The following is an 18,407-nucleotide window of genomic DNA, read 5'->3' on the forward strand; positions in this document are numbered from 1 at the left end:
TTGGGGATATCAAGCCAGAAGAGGTGCATGAAGGCAATGATCAAGGGGGAGGACCTTCCTCGTCTACACCAAGCACCTCTATGGCACCCCAAGTGGATGAAGATAAAGAAAAAGATTATCCACAATCTCAAGAAAGTGTTCCAACGCCAACACCCCAAGTCCAAGAACAAGAAGAGCAAAATGTTCCACCACAAGCACAAGTCACTCATGATCCACCCCAACAAATATCCACGCATGTACCACTAGTGAAGCATGGTCATATCTCCAAGAATCATCCAATTGGTCAAATCATTGGTAGTCCTTCCAAGGGAGTAAGAACTCGTTCCAAGCATGCTTCATTTTGCGAACATTACTCATTTGTTTCTTGTATTGAACCCACTAGCATAGAGGAAGCACTTGAGGACTCGGATTGGGTGATGGCCATACAAGAAGAATTGAACAACTTCACCCACAATGAAGTTTGGGTCCTCGAAGCTCCTCCGAAAAACAAGAACACCATCGGCACTAAATGGGTCTTCCGAAACAAGAAAGATGAACATGGGGTGGTGGTACGCAATAAGCAAGACTTGTGGCAAAAGGGTTTTCTCAAGTCGAAGGTTTGGATTTTGGTGAAACTTTTGCTCCGGTTGCAAGACTTGAAGCTATCTGCATTCTTCTTGCTTACTCTTCACATCATAATATCAAATTATATCAAATGGATGTGAAAAGTGCATTCTTAAATGGCGTTATTAATGAACTTGTTTATGTTGAGCAACCTCCCGGGTTTGAAGATCCGAGGAATCCTAACCATGTTTATAGGTTGCACAAGGCACTCTATGGGCTCAAACAAGCTCCAAGGGCATGGTATGAGAGGCTTCGTGACTTCCTAATCATGCAAGGCTTCAAGACCGGGAAGGTGGACACCACATTGTTCACAAAAGACGTCAACGGGGATCTTTTCATTTGTCAAATTTATGTTGACGATATTATCTTTGGCTCAACTAATGATTTACTAAGCCATGAGTTTGCTACCATGATGTCTAGGGAATTCGATATGTCCATGATCGGCGAATTAACCTTCTTCCTTGGTTTTCAAGTCAAACAATTGAAGGAAGGGACATTCATTCATCAAGAAAAATATACTAAAGATATGTTGAAGAAGTTCAAGATGGATGAATGCAAGCCGATCAAGACACCCATGGCAACCAATGGGCATCTCAACTTGGATGTGGACGGTAAACCGGTTGATCAATCCCTCTATCGTTCTATGATAGGGTCTTTGCTTTACCTCACCGCATCTAGGCCCGATATAATGTTTAGTGTGTGCTTGTGTGCCCGCTTTCAAGCAAACCTAAAGGAATCACACCTCTCGGCTGTGAATAGGATCATTCGGTATCTCAAGCACACCCCAAGCATAGGCTTGTGGTACCCCAAAGGCGCTAGCTTAGATCTCTTGGGATACTCGGATTCGGATTTTGCCTAAAGCCGTGTGGATCGCAAGAGTACCTCCGGGGGTTGCCACTTGCTTGGGCGTTCTCTAGTTTCTTGGTCGAGTAAGAAGCAAAATTCCGTGGCTTTGTCCACCGCGGAAGCGGAATATATAGCGGCCGGTGCATGTTGTGCCCAAATCCTATATATGAAGCAAACCCTTTTGGACTTTGGTGTGAAACTAGATAGGATTTCACTCCTTTGTAACAATGAAAGTGCCGTAAAAATTGCCAAAAATCCAGTTCAACACTCTCGCACAAAGCACATTGATATTCGCCATCACTTTTTGCGTGATCACGAAGCTAAAGGAGACATATCTCTTCAAGGTGTGAGATCCGAGGAGCAATTGACGGATATATTCACAAAACCATTAGACGAGAGTACATTTGTTAGGCTAAGGAATGAGCTTAATGTATTAGATGCGGCAAACGTCATGTAAGTTGCCTTGTCATATAGAAAAATGCATACATATAGGACACTTGTCTAACCATGGTAAGATAGTGATGAGCATGGGTTTAGCTAGAGGTGGTGGTGCACTTGTTTTCCTCTAGGCTTATAGAAAGGCTCATCATGAAGAAGCTTCCCGTGGGTTCAAACTTGACAAGTAGAACTTAAATTATTGTTATGCATTTCTTGTCATATAGATGTGCACTTCATGTTTACTCTTCTTTCGCATGTGGTTTTAGCTTGCATCATCATTGCATGCGTAAGAGTCACAAAGGAGATCACTTGATGAAAATGAGACTTGTTTCATATGCAAGATCTTAATTCATGAAAAGTGAAAAGAGCAAAGTGTTAGGTGCGTTATTGCCTAGTGAGTCATGTCATGATGAGTTTAAAGCTCTCTATCTTCAATATTCCTATGACATGGCTCATACATTTTATTTGGCGCTTTGTCTCGCTTTGCGGCTTTTTCTTGTATTCGAAAAGAAAAAATTACTAAGCTCTATGCTATCCTAAATATTTTGAGGGGTAAAGTCACCTATGCAAGTCTATTAACTTGAGTTTAGTTGGATTTTATAAGTTTATTGGACTTAGCATAGAAGAGGGAGCTGAGTGAAGGTTTTTCGGGTTCACCGGTTAAACTGACGCTTAATGGATCTATACCCATCGGTTTAACTGGCATTACTAAGTTCGGCCTCAGCTCAGTCAAAACCAGGCGTTCAACCGGTGTATACAAATGTCAGAGCATCGGATCAACCGGTGAACATAACACAGATATGACCTAACAATCAACCGGTGATAGCAGTGTTCAACCGGCGAGTTCAAAATGCATATCGTCGGTTCAACCGGCGTTCAGATGGATTTCTGCTGGACTCTCGGGTGAACTGAACCGATGCAATCAACCGGCATTTTAAACCTAAGCATCGGTTTAACCGGCATTAAGAAAAATCGTGGGGCCCACTTGTCATATATCTCTTGCTCGCGCACCCCGCGTTCTCTGTTTCACCCGTTTCTTCCCGACTCGAGCTGCCACCGCTCGCCCACGCCACCGCCGCCGCTCGTTCCACGCCGCCGCGCCTTGCACCACCGCAAGCCATCCTCGCCGCCCGCACTCCGCTCACGCGGTCTGCGCCCGCGCCGCCTGCCGTTCCGTCCGCGCGCCGCCCGTGCGCCGCCGCCACCGAGCGCCTCCGCGCTGCTGCCACTGCCACTCCGCGCCACCGCCACACTCAGAACCGCCGCTCCCGCACCACGCACCACCCACGCAGCAGTGCCTCACGCCGCAGCCGCAGCCGCTCAGTGCTCACAGGGTGTTCGACATATTGCCTAACCGAGATGGGCTGTGAGAAAAGGAAGGGGAAGGAGGTCGTGGTAGAGAAGCCGGTCCGAAAGCGGACCCGTGCAGAGAGGGAGGCCGAGAGGGCCGAGATGGTGGCCAAGGACGTCGAGGAGCAGGCGTCAGGCCGTGCCTGTCCGTTCGCGATCAGGGAGCAGCCAGCCAGGGGCAGAGGCAGAGGCCGAGGTATGGGCAGGGTCCAAGGTGCCAGGGCCACTACACAGCAGACAGAGGGCGATTCGTCTGAGGGGGAGCCGATAGCTGTAGGTTCAGATGCAGATTCAGAGGCAGCACTGTCAGGGCAGTCTCAGGGAGAGAGTACTCAGGGGTCACCGACTCTACGACGGTCTGGCCGCACTCGGCAGACGTCCCCTGGAGCAGGTTCTTCGCTAGCAACCGAGCGTCGCACTGGACCGAGGACGCGAGGAGGTCACCAGCCACAGGAGCCTCGCAGGTCCACAGCTGCTGCTGCAGCAGCTCGCAGAGCCGAGGCCCTAGAGGCCGAGCGCGCAGTGTTCCGTATGGACACTGTTGTGCGTCTGGAGCCAGGTGTGTTACTCCAGAACTTGACCAAGGCCAATGCGGCGAAGGTCAAGAGGCTCAGGTGGAGTGTGACAGAGGAGGACTGGTTCCCCGTGACCCGTGACAGCAGGGTCGACCGTAGGTTCTGGACACTTCTTCAGGCCAGCTTCTACGAGACCTACCAGAGGCGAGGGCACAGGATCTTCCCACACAGAGTGCTAGATTGGGTTTCACTGAGGACAGCCGCAGGAGGAGCGGATGTTAGAGAGCACTTTGCACACTTTAGAGGTCTGCCCAGGCTACTTGAGATGGAGCAGAACAGATATATTGAGGACTGGGTCAGAGTGTTCTATGCCACAGCCTGGATTGCTCCCGAGCGCAGAGCCGTGCACTTCATGTTTGGAGGCTAGGTGTTTGGTTTGTTGAGGGCGACCATTGCAGGGATCCTTGGAGTCGACTTGGTCGATGTCTCCCTGCACGAGAGGGTATACGGAGATGCAGATCAACCTCGCAGGGCGATGATTGGTGGGAGTGCACCTTCTCATGAGGCGATCTCTCAGTGTTTCCGCCAGCTGTTTCCAGCCTCGTACGCCAGAGTCCCTAGCTTGCTGACCCCAGAGGCGTACGCAGTTCACATGGCACTCCGGAGGACCTTGCTACCGAGGAGTGGCTACCCAGAGGGGTTCACAGGTCTGCAGCAGCTGCTACTTCTACACATACTCACTCACGAGCCTTTTGACATTGTCGATTTTATTTTGGCTGAGATCGAGGATGTGATCACTGACGGGATGGGTGTTGTATACCAGTTTCCTTATGCTCACTGGATCAGTTACATCTGTTCTATGATTGTGCCAGCTGAGTCACCCATCAGTGCAGTTTACCGTCAAGATGAGGCCCCCAGGTTCCCGGTCTACCGTCCCACAGCACCACAGGACAGGAGGAGGGGCAGACAGGCAGACAGAGCTGCTATGGCACGGCTGTCACCTGAGGTATAGGCCCAAGTGGCACAGGAGGATGAGGCACTTCTAGCAGCAGAGGCACAGCTTCTCGGAGGAGATGATGAGATACACTGGTCTGAGCTTGAGTCAAACTCCTCCGAGGATGACGAGTACTTTCCTGCAGCACCAGCCAGTCATGACCACGAGGCGGGAGGGTCCAGAGAGCCAGCTCCTTCGTCACCAGCAGCTGCTACTGTCACAGAGTCCTAGGTGACTCAGCCGTCCGAGCTCACCTCTCTCCTTCAGCAGCTTGTCACTCAGCAGAGAGAGGATCAGATCGCACAGGAGTAGGCCAGGAGAGCCCATGAGGCTCAGCTTGCAGCCATTCAGAGTGAGGCTGCCCGAGAGTGTGCTGCAGCCGAGGAGCGTTTTGTCGGGCTCATCGACCGAGTTTCACAGAGGACAGACACTCAGTTCCAGCAGATGCAGCAGGGCATGATGGCGATGTTCGAGATGATCACTCAGCTTTATACTCACACCGGACTCGCCCCGCAGCAGCCTGGACTTCAGGGTGTTGGAGCACCTCAGCTTGCAGTCACTCCAGCTCCAGCCCCTACTGCAGCTCCAGCTACTTCGACGACACCGGAGACCATGTTCTCGATGTCCGCACTTATTGGGTATGCCGGTCGTCCGCTCTTCTCGCCACTGCCAGCGACTACGCTCTTTCAGGACTCACCGTCAGCAGTTCAGTCAGTCGCTCTCCCCGTAGTACCACAGGCACCACCTTCAGGGAGAGGAGGAGGAGGAGAGGAGTCTATAGTTCCGCAGTCGACGCAGCCGGCAGCTTCAGCTGTCACGACTTCAGATGTGGACACTTCTTCTGCTGACCCGGTTACCACTTCTACGGACCCTCTTCCAGGCAGTGCCAGCACGAGAGCCTCCACGACAGCTACACCTCCAGTCAGCTCAGACCCACAGCTCCCGTCCGTCACCGAGGGTTCTCCGTCCGACGACGACGACCTGGACCGCTTCCTCGCCGTGCCGCAACAGCAGGACCCGTAGCTCGCCTTTTTGGTGCTTTGATGCCAAAGGGGGAGAGAGTTAGGGGAGTTGGAGTCAGGGGGAGGGTAGAGCTAGAGAGAGCTCGTAGTTACAGGACTTTGATGTTAGTTCATGGATATGTACATTTGACTCTTGAGTATGCTGTGATTTGAGACATATCTATGAATTCCGTTTGAGTCGTTGAGCTCTTTGGTTCTCTTTCGAGTTTGCTTGAGTTTCTCATGTTTATCTTTCTCGCTCTCTCGTTATTTTTTATGTTTGCGTTGTCATCAATCACCAAAAAGGAAGAGATTGTAAGCATCTAGGCCCTCTAGGTATGTTTCGGTGATTAATGACAACCATTATTGTGACTAATGAGTTTGTGCAACTTAATGAAACATTATCGCTCATTTGGTCATATGTCAAAGAGGCCCCTCAATGTCATTATTCAAAAAGGCGATCTCGGTATTCAGCTCAAGCATATAACAAGACTAAGGATCTTTCTAGTCTTAAGTATCGCAAAGTTGAGAAGGACACTTAGATTAGTATAGGTTTTATAGTTTTGTAGAGATCGCACTATTAAGAGGGGTTAAGGCCAAGTAACTTGAGCATGGACATGGTCAATCAAAAATGGATGCACACTATGGTCACTCAGGTTGTTAGAAGTTCAAATAAGTGGTTTTCAACTTATATCTCAAGAATATTTGGATTTCATTCAAGACTCAAATCAGAAAAGGCAAAATCAGAAAAAGTCTATACACCGGTTTAACCGACGACTCCAAATTTCTATACGTCGGTTAAACGCAGTTAGCAGAGTCTGGACAAGTACATACACCGGTTAAACCGACGATATTTGAAATTAACGTCAGTGCAATTGTCCAGAACATTGGTTTTTCAGGGTGTTTCAAGGTTGTATACACTGGTTAAACTGACGATATTTGAAATTAACGTCGGTGCATTAGTCCAGAGAGTTGGTTTTCCCAAGGATTTCAGAAGTTATACTCACCGGTTAAACCGACGATGGATTTGAGTTAACGTCGGTGCAGTTGTCCAGAGGGTTGTTTTTTCAGTTGATCAGTGGACAACTACACTCACCGGTTAAACCGATGATACGTCGGTTAATCTGCCCGAGTTATAACAGCTAGTTTTCGAAATGGGTAGTTTACATTCATCGGTTAAACCGACGATGACTTTTGGAGGACCGTCGGATTAACCGGCGTTAAGTACTTTTCTGGCAGCTTTTCTCCAACGGCTCTATTCGTGTGAGCTGCCTATATATACCCCTCTAATGGGTCATTTTGAGCTCTCTTGACACCAGGCAACATTTATACACTCATACTTTTATTGAGAGCCACCTTGAGCTTCATATTCCGCACATTTGTTCATTCAATCATTCAAGAAGCAAGACTAAGGAGTTGAGTAGAGAGAAGCTTGTGTGCATCCGTTCTTGGTGATCAGTTCTTGCTCAAGTGAAGGCCCTAGCTTGTTACTCTTGGTGATTGGCAGCACCTAGGTGATCTTGGTGATTGAGGTGTTTCTTCCGGAGCTAGCCAAGTTGATTGTGGGGGCCCGAAGAAGTTTGTACGTGGCTAGAGCTCCACCACGCTGGGATGGTGAACGGAGACTCTTAGTGAGCGCCCTCGTCTCGGTGACATGGAAGGTGACAAGACTCTTAGTGAGTGTCACAACATGGATTAGGGGTGTGTGCGAACACATCGACACCACGGGGAAAAATCTGGTCGTCTCTTGCCCACTCTTTACTTTCAAGCACTTACATTCATGCAATTATTCATGTGCTTGACCTTAGAGATCATAACTTAACTCTACCTTGCTTAGTTTCAAATCTTGTTGTATTCTTTATAGCTTGTGTAGTTTGCTTAGTTAGCCGGTTGGTGAATTGAGCCTTACTAACATTACATAGGTTAAGGTTGCTTTAATTTGTTTTAGAAATTTGAGAAAGGCCCAATTCCCCCCCCCCCTCTTGGTCCATCGATCCTTACACCGGGCTCTACCCGCGGGTAAAATTCTATACCTGTACCCGCGGATAAAATTTTATACCCATACACGCACCCATCGGATCGGGTACCCGCGGGAACTCGCACCCGCGGGTAAAATTGCCATCCCTACTCGTGATCGACTGAAGGGTAGATATTATCAACTACATCCTGAACCAGATGCTACCAGCCAGGGGCGAATCCAGGAACGAGGAACAGATGGGCTGATGACCTTCGTCTCATAGTCACAAAGATTCGGAGTCGATGGGGTCGAGGGACAGGGTCGAGGAACGAGATACGGTCCTCGTGAGAGATTTTTACAAGGCGGGGACGAAAATGACCCCGTGTTTCTGGATCGGGATCGGTGTTTCCGGGTCAAAGAACGGTACCCTCGACCCCGAATCCTGTGAATATGCTTCGTCTACCTTGAGCTCCTCCCTTCCTTAATCAATGGTGCTAGAGTTTTTAGGGAGGGGAGGGGGTTCGCGGGGAGGGGGAATCCATGGTCTGCCAGGCAGTAGGGGAGGGGGGCCTCCAGCCCCCCTAGCCCCCCCCCTCCTAAATCCGCCACTGCTACTAGCTAACAAGATATAAGCTGATTGCATTGCCAAGCATGAATCAGCATCAGCAGTACTCATGAAATGTGTCACCACAGAAGAGGGTAGGTTATTGCTCGAGGAAATCCATGAGCAAACATGTGGCAACCACGCTACGTCAAGGACTCTATTCGGATCCGTGTTCTATTGGCCTACAAATTTGGCAGATGTCGAAGGACTCGTTTGCTGATATGTCAAATGCCAATTCTTTAGAAAGCAAATGCATATCCCGGCTCACAACTTGATCACCATGTCACGATGCGTCAGTTTCAAATGGCCAATTTAGTTTTGGTTTTGCAACGGGCCGATTTAGTTTTGGTTTTGCAACGGTTGCACGGATCTAGGATGGGCGGAAATAGGCCAGCATGCGTGGAGAATCATTTTTAATTTTTTCAAGTAGTTTTTAAGTAGTTTTTTTATCTCAGTTTAATCTTAGCTCAAATTTTTAATTATCTTCTAATTTTAACCCATAATCTTAGTTTTTTATCTAAGCGGGGATATAATTTTTTTCAAGTAGTTTTTTTTATCTCAGTTTAATCTTAGCTCAATTTTTTAATTATCTTCTAATTTTAACACATTTCAGCCCAAAAAAAAGCCCACAATATTATTCGGTTGTTCGGAAGTTCACAATCCACCCTGATCTCTAGTCTCGGAAGTTCTCTTTGCGCTCCGTGAGTGGCTGCTCGCTAATCACAGCTCATCAGTATCTCAGCGGAGGGTGCCAGGCGAACTCACATCTCACGATCGGCATTGTGCGAAAGCACGACAAGCTGCCGATGGCACACAGGTATAGGCTGCAACAACAACCCCACCTGCTCCACTAATGCAATCATATTAGCCATCAGAGCCATAGCTTCTGTTTATACTTTTCTAATTTAAACCTATATAAATATATTATTGTTAATACGATATGCTCTATAAACATTATTGGTTTCGTATCGCGTAATAAAATAGATTTTTTTTAAAGTTAGGCCTAATCTTTGTAAAAAACTAAGGCAAAACTAAAATAAACAACATATATTGACTTCCACTCCTATTTTCTTTGTAAATTGTTATTGCATGATTAAATAATATATGGTGGCTAGCTAGTGTATATTAGCGCGATCAATAAAAAATTAGTGCAAATTGCCAAATTTCATACCAACAAAATCATTGTTTGTTCGGCCCCGTTTAAATTTTTTTTTCCAGTTCTGCCACTGGGCCGAAGAATCACGCAATAATGTTGTAGCGCGTCCGGTAGTTTGTTAGATTTTTGCTTAAAAACTGGTACCTGAACTGTAGATCTGATAGTTTTATCAACTAAATAAATTGGCCCAAAGGATATATCTTGTGAAAAATGGTTAAGCAAATCATCTATAAAATCCATTTAGACCCTGTTGATGTTGAACTAGTATTTTGAAAATATTGAAACAGTATTTTGAAAATGTTGAAATTCAACATTTTTACCACTTTCTTCTCCGGCGGCAGTGGCCGGCGGTGGCGGTGCATGCAGTAGGCGGCAGTGGCACGCAGGAGGTGGCACGGGCGCAGGCAGGGGTAGCAACATGCAGGAGGCGTCGACAGCAGATGTAGGCAGCGTCGGCGGCGCGCAGGAGGCAGCGGCACGGCCTCTCGGTGGCGGCGGGTGCACGGGAGGGAAGGAGTCACGGAAAGGTTAGGGTTTGACTAGGTAGATCCAATTATTTTAGATGATTGTACGAATCTAAGTGGAAAAAAATATTTCAGAAAATATATAGGATTGACAACTCATATCTGCCCTAGACTCATCGAGTAGCAGTCCAACAACAAGATACTGGGCCGTATAAGCCTACCATGCGAAGCCCAGCCCCGGATTCTGCCACAATTACGATGGGTCATCGAGTCCTTTCCACTTCGCCGTCCCCCTCCAAAAAAAAAAAAACCTTCCCCTTCCCCGTCGCCGACCTCGACCATCCGCCCCTCCATGGACGGCGCCCGAGCAGCAGCCGGCAGCGCAGGCCCCTCTCCCGTCGCTGCTCCTCCACATACCACGGCGCCGAGAAGCACTCCTTTCGATGTCTCCTCGTTCACCCACACGCCGTGCTACTGGTATCCAATCCCTTTGCCCATATTCTGGATCCATAGTTTCTAGCAGTAGATTTAGGTAAGCATGGTTCCCACCAGGAACTTTTACCCTTTCCTTGTGATGGAAATTTGTTTCCCGTTTCATATCTCCTGATCATGCAAGAACGTTTAGTAGGAGGCTAGGTGGTGAAAAATCGCTGAGCAAAGAGCCAAAGAGTTGTTTGCTAGAACTCGGAAGTGACTGGGCAGTCGTCCCTGTCCAAATGTTTAATGGAAATGGGAATTGTACTGGGTTTTGGATACAGGCGAGGATAATTGAAATTTGGCTGCGGGTCCATCATGTGCTTAACGGGAATGGGAACCATATTGCAACCCCTTCCCTTTGCCTAAAACCCAGCATACTCATTTAGGTGGTTTTAGTTTTGTGATAGTAAGTTGAGTATAAACTTACTTGAAGTTAGGACTTTAGAAATATAGTGGAACCATCATTTCCATATCCAGTGCACGATGATATGGCCTTATTTGCTGTAATATCCTGCAGATAGTTGAGACTGGCATGCATTGTTTTTTCTTGTTTGTAGCTTGGCCAGCCCTAAAAGCATTATGTTATGTCATAATTGTGAAGGATGTATTAATGCAGTTTTAGGATTATTTGTAGTGACAGAAGCAAGTTAAGTCACTATATGTGTACGTACAATTTCTGATGGATTTTGTGGGATATTGTTTAAATGGACTTTGGATATTAAGAGAGGAAGTAACCAATGCTTCTATCTATTAAGAATGGAAAATTAAGCTCCAAATATTTATTATTAGATGTGACATTGGCAATCTGCTAGAAGAATGCCACGCTCGTGCAAATTTTTCTTACTATTGTATCATTTCCATGTTACATGAAGCACTTGCACCAATCCTGTAACGTAATGCATATACTTCTGATTTGTTATGTTTATTTCATTCAATTTCCATTCTGTTCGTGCCATTCCTCCTGTTATTTCCGTACATTTTACATTACATATTCTCTTGTGATCAATAATCCAGTCAGAATACAAAGTAATTTTGCTGGTTATATTCATGGCTAACAGATGAATTTCATATGCACCGTTTGAGCCCTGTGTATACTGTATAATATTTTTCTTTTTTTTTCTAGAAGCTATGTGGTGAGCATACACGTAGGGAAAAAAATTCCTCTGCTCTATAAAAGTTTATGTTTATTTCATACATTTCCATCCTGTTTGCTGGTCTCCTCTCATTTCTGTATATTTTAAATTATTTTTTCTTGTCGTCAATAATCCAGTCACAACACAAAGTATTTTTGCTGTTTATATTCATGGCTAACAGATGGATTTCATTTGCACCATGTAGTGAAGAAAACATTTACATGCTATGTAAGGAACTGATGAGAATTGGAGTGGCTGACCCAATGGGTACTGATCTTTATGTTGTTTTCATATCAAATGAGGAAAAGAAGGTGATTTTATTGCATACTTTTCTGTTATTCAATATCTCGTTTCCTTTAACTAGATTTCTCTTCCCCTCATATCCAGAGGTGCTATCTTGTGCATGATACGTTTTTGTTCTATTGACAGGTTCCTCTCTGGCATCAGAAAGCAAGTAATTCTGATGACGGATTTATCTGCTGGGATTATCATGTGATCTGCATCCAGGTAAAGCTTAACTTGATTGGTGTGGTATTTTTCTTCAGTTTACTGTGTACATTTCATGTTACTTCTTGATGTGCATATGGAAGTCTAGGCGAAACAAAGGAGAAGTTCTTGATCTTGTTTGGGATCTGGACTCGGATCTTCCTTTTCCTTCCCCATTCAGCCAGTATGTTTCCGATGCCATTCAACCACTAGCATTTGGTGATTCTATATATAGAAGGTAAATCTTATATTACTTTTGTTGTCACTATTCTAATTATTTATTTATTATTCGTTCTTCTGAACAGTTTATGATGCACCTTTTGAAATATATTCTACATATTTGTTGTAGATGCTCCAAAATTAAAACTATGTTTCTGTTTTAAGATGCAATCGGCTTTCATGGAATTGAATCAAAGTTTTCAAATTTGGAATCAGATGAATCTTTTGGAGATTTTCGAATATAGATGCATCTGCGTTAATAGTTCTGGACTTCTAGTTATAGGTTCGTATTTCAGGGGTCATATGATTGGACATATGCCAAATTGCTGCATCATGCGGCATTATATAGGTGGAGTAGAAGTGGTGTACATCCTGGGACGGAGTTGCTGTCTTTTTATTTCTCTTGTGAATATCATAAGGTTTTTCTCGAGTCTTGACCAAAGTCGGGCAGCTAGTTTTTGCTTTAGATGTGGACAATGTGGCTAGTGGGCACTCATCTTCCTGTCCAAGGATCCTGTTCCTCATTACATCTAAATTAGGGAGAGAGTAGTGGTGTGGGGTATCTGTGCATGAAATACACAATGACTTGATTGTTTTTTTTTTCTGAGCAACTTACAAATTTTCTCCTGTATATTGTTTGCAGACTCTTCCGTGTTGTTCACGCTCCTTTGTTTCTTCAATCATTTGCTTCAGATAGAAGCCACATGAAGGACCCTGCAGGGAATTGGATCCAGCTACCGCCAAAGTATGGTCCGATCATGGCCGCAGGTATTTAATATGTCATGATCGTCTTCTTTTTGGCAATTCATTGCATTCTCTAGTTTTCGTAATTTTGAAAATAGATTCCATGCAGTGTTAGTTCCCCTGTTATCAAGCAGTTGCATATAATATAGGTTGAAATTGTGCATAGAACTCTGTAAAATTGTGTATACTAGATAGTACTAGTAACTACTGAGTACCAACCCAATGAGTTTATATGAAAGTAAAATTGTGTATACTAGATAGTACTAGTAACTACCGAGTACCAACCCAATGAGTTTATATGAAATGTTCTGTCCACTTTAAATTCTAACATGGCAAGTTTTGTTTCCTTGCTTGTATGAGGATTAGATATGTGTTCACCATGGCAGATGGTGTATTGTTTATTTGTTTTATGCTTTCTCCCTGTCTGTTTCAGATGGAACCACCAATAACCTCCATGAATACATCGCGATGTCTGTGGATGATGTGGCGGACCTTGAAAGTATGGTTACTGACATTTACTCCAACAAGCATGGTGTGGTGGTAAATGAAACAATACTGCCCAGATTCTTCTCTCGACTGCCTGATTCACATCCTTAACAAGTGCACCACATTTTTAAAAAAAAGTAGATTCAGGTTTTCTTTATGTTGGTGGGTTACTCTGTTCTGTGCCTCTAGTACAAGATTGAGAAACATGGATGCATACGGAGCATCTGCAAGGGTTGTTTCACATCTGTTTTGGAACTAAGGAATACGAGCATTTTGATATATAAAAAGAAGGAATATGAGCATCTGTAATTCAAGTTATCCTGTCCCAAATGGGGCTTTCATCACCCTAACAATGTGTACCAGGTTATGCTGAACGGACACTGCTTCCTTTTTTGTTACATTGCTTTCTATGTGGACCAAACTATTCTGCAAGTGAATGTGTTACTTCTATGTGCACTTTTTGGCCTGACAAATGGATCCAGCCTTCTGAACCCGTGGCATTTCTTTTAACTCTTCTACTTACATTTCTTTTATCTCGAATGCTACTATTTTTGTTTTCATACATGCCACTGAGGTTGAAACATGGGATGAAAAATACACAACTCGGCCACTTATGTTCTAAAAAGAATAAAAAAAAAGAGTTCAAATTCTAGGAACATCTCTCGCTTGTCGCAAGTGGTCAGAGAGCTAAATATCCAAATTGCCAGAGTATTCCCTGCTTTTCTAACCGGCCGAACTATCTGCATCTTGTCAAGTGGGCACATGAACACCTTACACCGGCGACATAACCCATTGGTATCGTCGCATCAAGCACCTGCAGGAGGTACCTGACCGATCGATCACTGATGCTGCTCAGGCTTCTTCGGGCCACCAGCCCTCCAGCATGCTTTCTTTTGTAGCACCAACTGCGGCAATATTCTGATAAAAAAACTGCGGCAATATTTCCTTCATGTTTTCAGCTAAAGCTTCCACCACTAGCCCACCATGAATACTACTCCCTCCATTTCGAATTGTAAATAATTTCAACTTTTTTGGGAAGTCAAACTATTTTTATATTTGACCAAAATTATAGAAAAATTACAAAGATTTATAGTACCAAATAGCTATACTATGAAATATATTTAATGAAAAATCATACAATACTTATTTGGTATCATAAATATTAGTACTTTATTGTATAAACTTAGTCAAACTTGAAATATTGTAGCGAATGGGCATGTAGTCTAGTGGTTACAAGAACCTCGGTAGTACTTGAGGTCCTGGGTTTGACTCCTCATGGAAGCGAATATTCTGGGATGACTTCGTCAATCTCGAGAATTTGCCGGCTCAATCTTCGAATATGCTTATAGGGGTAGGGTTTGCGTACGTGTGTTCATAGGGGTGTGAGTGTCTAGGTTGTATTGTGTAATCTCAAAAAAAAACTTGAAATCTTGTAACTCTCCAAAAATGTTGGCATGACTTACAATTTGAAATGAGAGATTATGATACACGGCAATGTCCATTGATGATGCAGCTGACTTGGAACGACGTTCACTTCAATGAGCATGGTGAGATGACCCTGTTGAAATTCTTGTCTTGATTTCCTGTGGCACCTTGTAACTATTTCTCGCAACTTTTCGAATAAATCCTGCTATATTTATGTTTAGTGGTTACCAGTTACACATTGGTTCAAAATGTAGCTGCAATACATGCCAAGACAATGAGACATGACCCAGTCTCTGACCAATATCATGGGCCAGATTTTTATCATGGTTTATGGCGGCAGGTGAAATCAGGTTTTGTGCAAACTAAGATTTGTTTTCCCAGGACAGCGAAAATGACCTGCTGCTGAACAAATAGTGTCCAACTTTCTGAATTGATGGCGATGTAACTCATCTGCAACTGTAAGATGGTAACACTTCCATTTCCATCAGATGTTGAAAAGGAGCTACTTTACTAAACCTTCGGCATAGTTTATTTATTAGACCAGTCAGGTACAACCTTTGATATGTTGAAATTGACAGATTTAACTGCTCACCTAATTTTGATTTCTTCAGTGAAAAGTTTCATCACCAGGTCCTATATAGACCCTTAACTCGCAACTATTTTTCTTAAAAATAAATCAAATCAGCTTCAAATCGGATAATGAACACAAAGATCAGGCACCTGCGCCGAGAAGAAAAAAAAGGAGCACAAATACAGATGTTAGAAACACACGGCTCAACTGCCAATTCGCCATAGGTGTTCAGAGAGGTAAAGCTCCAAGTACCAGACTACCATATGAACGCGAATAGATAGCTGAAATGAAGAGGAAATTAACACTGATCTATCATTTTCTGTATGGCTTATGTTCAGACTTGACCGGATTAGATACCCACATCTTGTCAGGTTGGCACAGTGGCATATCATCACCTACTCTCCTCTCCGGGTGGGTGAAGACAAATGCCGAAAAGGTGACCCACAACCCGCGAGATCATCTTCCTTAATCGTATCATGGATGCTGCTCCTCAGGCGCTGCCAGGCAGCATGCGACGGCCATGCGCCCAGGCCCATGGCTAATGGCTTCCGACGCGGTGCTCTCCCCAGCGCACTGGTCACTCACGGTATCAGGTAGTCCGTCGCATACAACCAACTGCAACAATGCTCACGCCCCCGGACGCTTCCATTTGCAACCATACAAAGTTCAGGCCTGCCAAGAGAAAAACAATCAAAATTTGCCCATGTCCCGATGCAGATATCATGGAAGGTGTCGGTCTTCCCGTTCCGTGGACGGGTGAAAGATTCAAAGATCGCCACATTCTTGTGTGATTTGGGTGCAAATTACCGATTATCACACACTGTGTAGTGAAGCAGCTGCTGGGCACAAAAAGGAATACCTGTCGACCGACACTGGACTGTCATGTCAGGTAGGAGCACTGACACTGAAGCTTGCTGCCTGAACATTCATGAAATCTTTGACACAAGGAGAGGGTAGGGCTGTTTAGATCTTTACCTGTAAACCCCGTAAACAAAAAAAACATCACATCAAATATTTTGAGACATGCATGGAGTACTAAATAAAGTCTATTTATAAAATTTTTTGTATGGATGGGCTGGAAATCGCGAGACGAATCTAATGAGCCTACTTAATTCATGATTTGCAATAATGATGCTACAGTAACCATCCGCTAATTATGAATTAATCATGGATTAATTAGCATCATTAGATTCGTCTCGCGATTTACAACTCATATGTGCAAAAAAGTTTTATAAATAGATTTCATTTAGTACTTCAAATTAGCAAGATTCCAGCGCAAAAAATTTTTGCGCTTCATCTAAACACGGCCTAAGTACTAGGGTTATTGAAGCTTTGTTGGTATAATCGAATTTACTATTTGCCTTTCAGTGCTCTTGTGGTCAAAGGAGGAAGCATCTTTTGAACGGAGGAGGTTTTCTGCACGTATGAGGTCAGCAAGAAATATGATAGTTAAAAAAAATGAGGCAGTTAATATGGCAATTTGAAAGAGATCCTTTTGAGATTTAGGCTCTCATAGGCAGGCAAGCATGATTGTAGTCACTCTTTTTCTTCTTCTGGAATGGTAGCTACACTCTCTTTCTCAGACACATGTGCAAGAATAGCCACTTGTCAAGCTGTGGGTCCACTGTAGATATGACACAACTTTGAGTCCAAGTAGATTGTTGACCTCTTTTGGGGGAAAGTTTAACTGGCATCACCAAATTCTGAAAAGCTAGGTAACATAACATTTATTTGGTACCAAGCCTTGTCGTAAAAAATACATTTATTTCTCCAAGTATATCCGATTGTACAAGTAGCTTTCAGGTACACTGCTCACCTCCATCATATAAGGCCCGGTCCTGCAAATGTCGTTGACACTAGAGCTCATGCATGATCCGGACTCCTGGATCCACCAATGCATGCTTAGGCCAGCTCACACCAGAAGCTCCTTGCTGATGGCCTGATGCTGACTTGTCTAATGGCCAAGATAAATTTCACTGGTTTTTCATCCAGATTGTAAAATGCCACAGTTGCCTCATCGCGCCTTCGAGTTCAAGGCCCGATCTTGTTTGCTCGTCCTCTTGCAACTACTTGTAAGCCATGCCAAGTATGATGTCAAGAGGGAAATCTGATCATGTTCAAGGCGGCATGCTGATGCTGCATCCCATGTTCAGTCTCACCTACTACTGTACCATACTCCTAACTTTGATTCCAGCGTGCACTTTTTCTCAGCAAAATACAAAACAACCCGCGAATTTGGGGAACAATGTGATGTTGATGTGCAGTGACAAATCAAAGTAATACCATGTGCCTTGACATGTCTGTAGATCGTGTCAGCGTAATCTTATACGAGAAAATGAATTTTCAGTCCTTTTTTCAAGTGAGCAAATGAATATGTGGTGAATATTTTTTTTTAACATTTGCTTAGAATATTTCAGCTGAATATGGGGACATATTGAATAGTGCATTAAACTCACAGAACGGAGCAGGCAGTTGGGCGATCCAATCAGATGGATACGGAATTACTATGCGTTTGCTCTCATCAGTTGCTCTTGCTCCGCACAGTTCATGTGATGAATATGTTAGCCATGAATGCACCCATTTAATTTCCTTTCAGAAAAAAAAGATGCACCCATTTAAGTAGTGGACAAGGATGATGTGCAGTTGCAGACACCCTATCAAAATCTGTGGAAGAAGATAAGACTACGCAACTGCAGATCACTCCTTGCGACAATGCCTAAACATTAACTTTTTGCAAAGCAACAGTGTTAAAGAGTATCGTACGTACTAGTAGCTGTTGACTGATTAATTCTCCAAACATGACGAGAGGTTAATTTCGTTTTGAACACTATAAAACACGATAGAACAATTGCGAAACATCCTGGACTAACAGATCAGATGCTTACTATATTCTTATGGAGTATTCGTCCAACACAAGCAATAAAATGAAGCTGATATC

The 18,407-nt window shown here is 44.3% G+C and overlaps 1 protein-coding gene across 2 annotated transcripts; it reads left to right on the forward strand.

The window, feature by feature from the left end:
- The first annotated feature begins 10,173 nt into the window (after positions 1 to 10,173).
- On the forward strand, positions 10,174 to 13,926 carry LOC120698852 (protein N-terminal glutamine amidohydrolase-like). Of its 2 annotated transcripts, XM_039982610.1 has the most exons (6): positions 10,174 to 10,405; positions 11,744 to 11,849; positions 11,968 to 12,045; positions 12,129 to 12,262; positions 12,887 to 13,011; positions 13,421 to 13,926. In XM_039982610.1, exons 1-6 carry the CDS (start codon positions 10,281 to 10,283, stop codon positions 13,582 to 13,584), a joined length of 732 nt encoding a protein of 243 aa, XP_039838544.1. In that variant the 5' UTR covers positions 10,174 to 10,280; the 3' UTR covers positions 13,585 to 13,926. The 2 variants fall into 2 exon arrangements, with proteins under 2 accessions (XP_039838544.1, XP_039838543.1); XM_039982609.1 differs by having other exon boundaries at positions 10,259 to 11,849.
- Positions 13,927 to 18,407: the final 4,481 nt, after the last annotated feature.

This window comes from Panicum virgatum, chromosome 3K (genome assembly GCF_016808335.1).
Source record: "Panicum virgatum strain AP13 chromosome 3K, P.virgatum_v5, whole genome shotgun sequence".
Taxonomy (NCBI): domain Eukaryota; kingdom Viridiplantae; phylum Streptophyta; class Magnoliopsida; order Poales; family Poaceae; genus Panicum; species Panicum virgatum.

Coding starts and splice junctions, on each gene's coding strand:
- LOC120698852 (XM_039982609.1), top strand. CDS start 11,586: ATGTTTATTTCATACATTTCCATCCTGTTTGCTGGTCTCCTCTCATTT. Junction 11,850..11,967: donor TATCAAATGAGGAAAAGAAG/GTGATTTTATTG, acceptor TTCTATTGACAG/GTTCCTCTCTGGCATCAGAA. Junction 13,012..13,420: donor TGGTCCGATCATGGCCGCAG/GTATTTAATATG, acceptor TGTCTGTTTCAG/ATGGAACCACCAATAACCTC.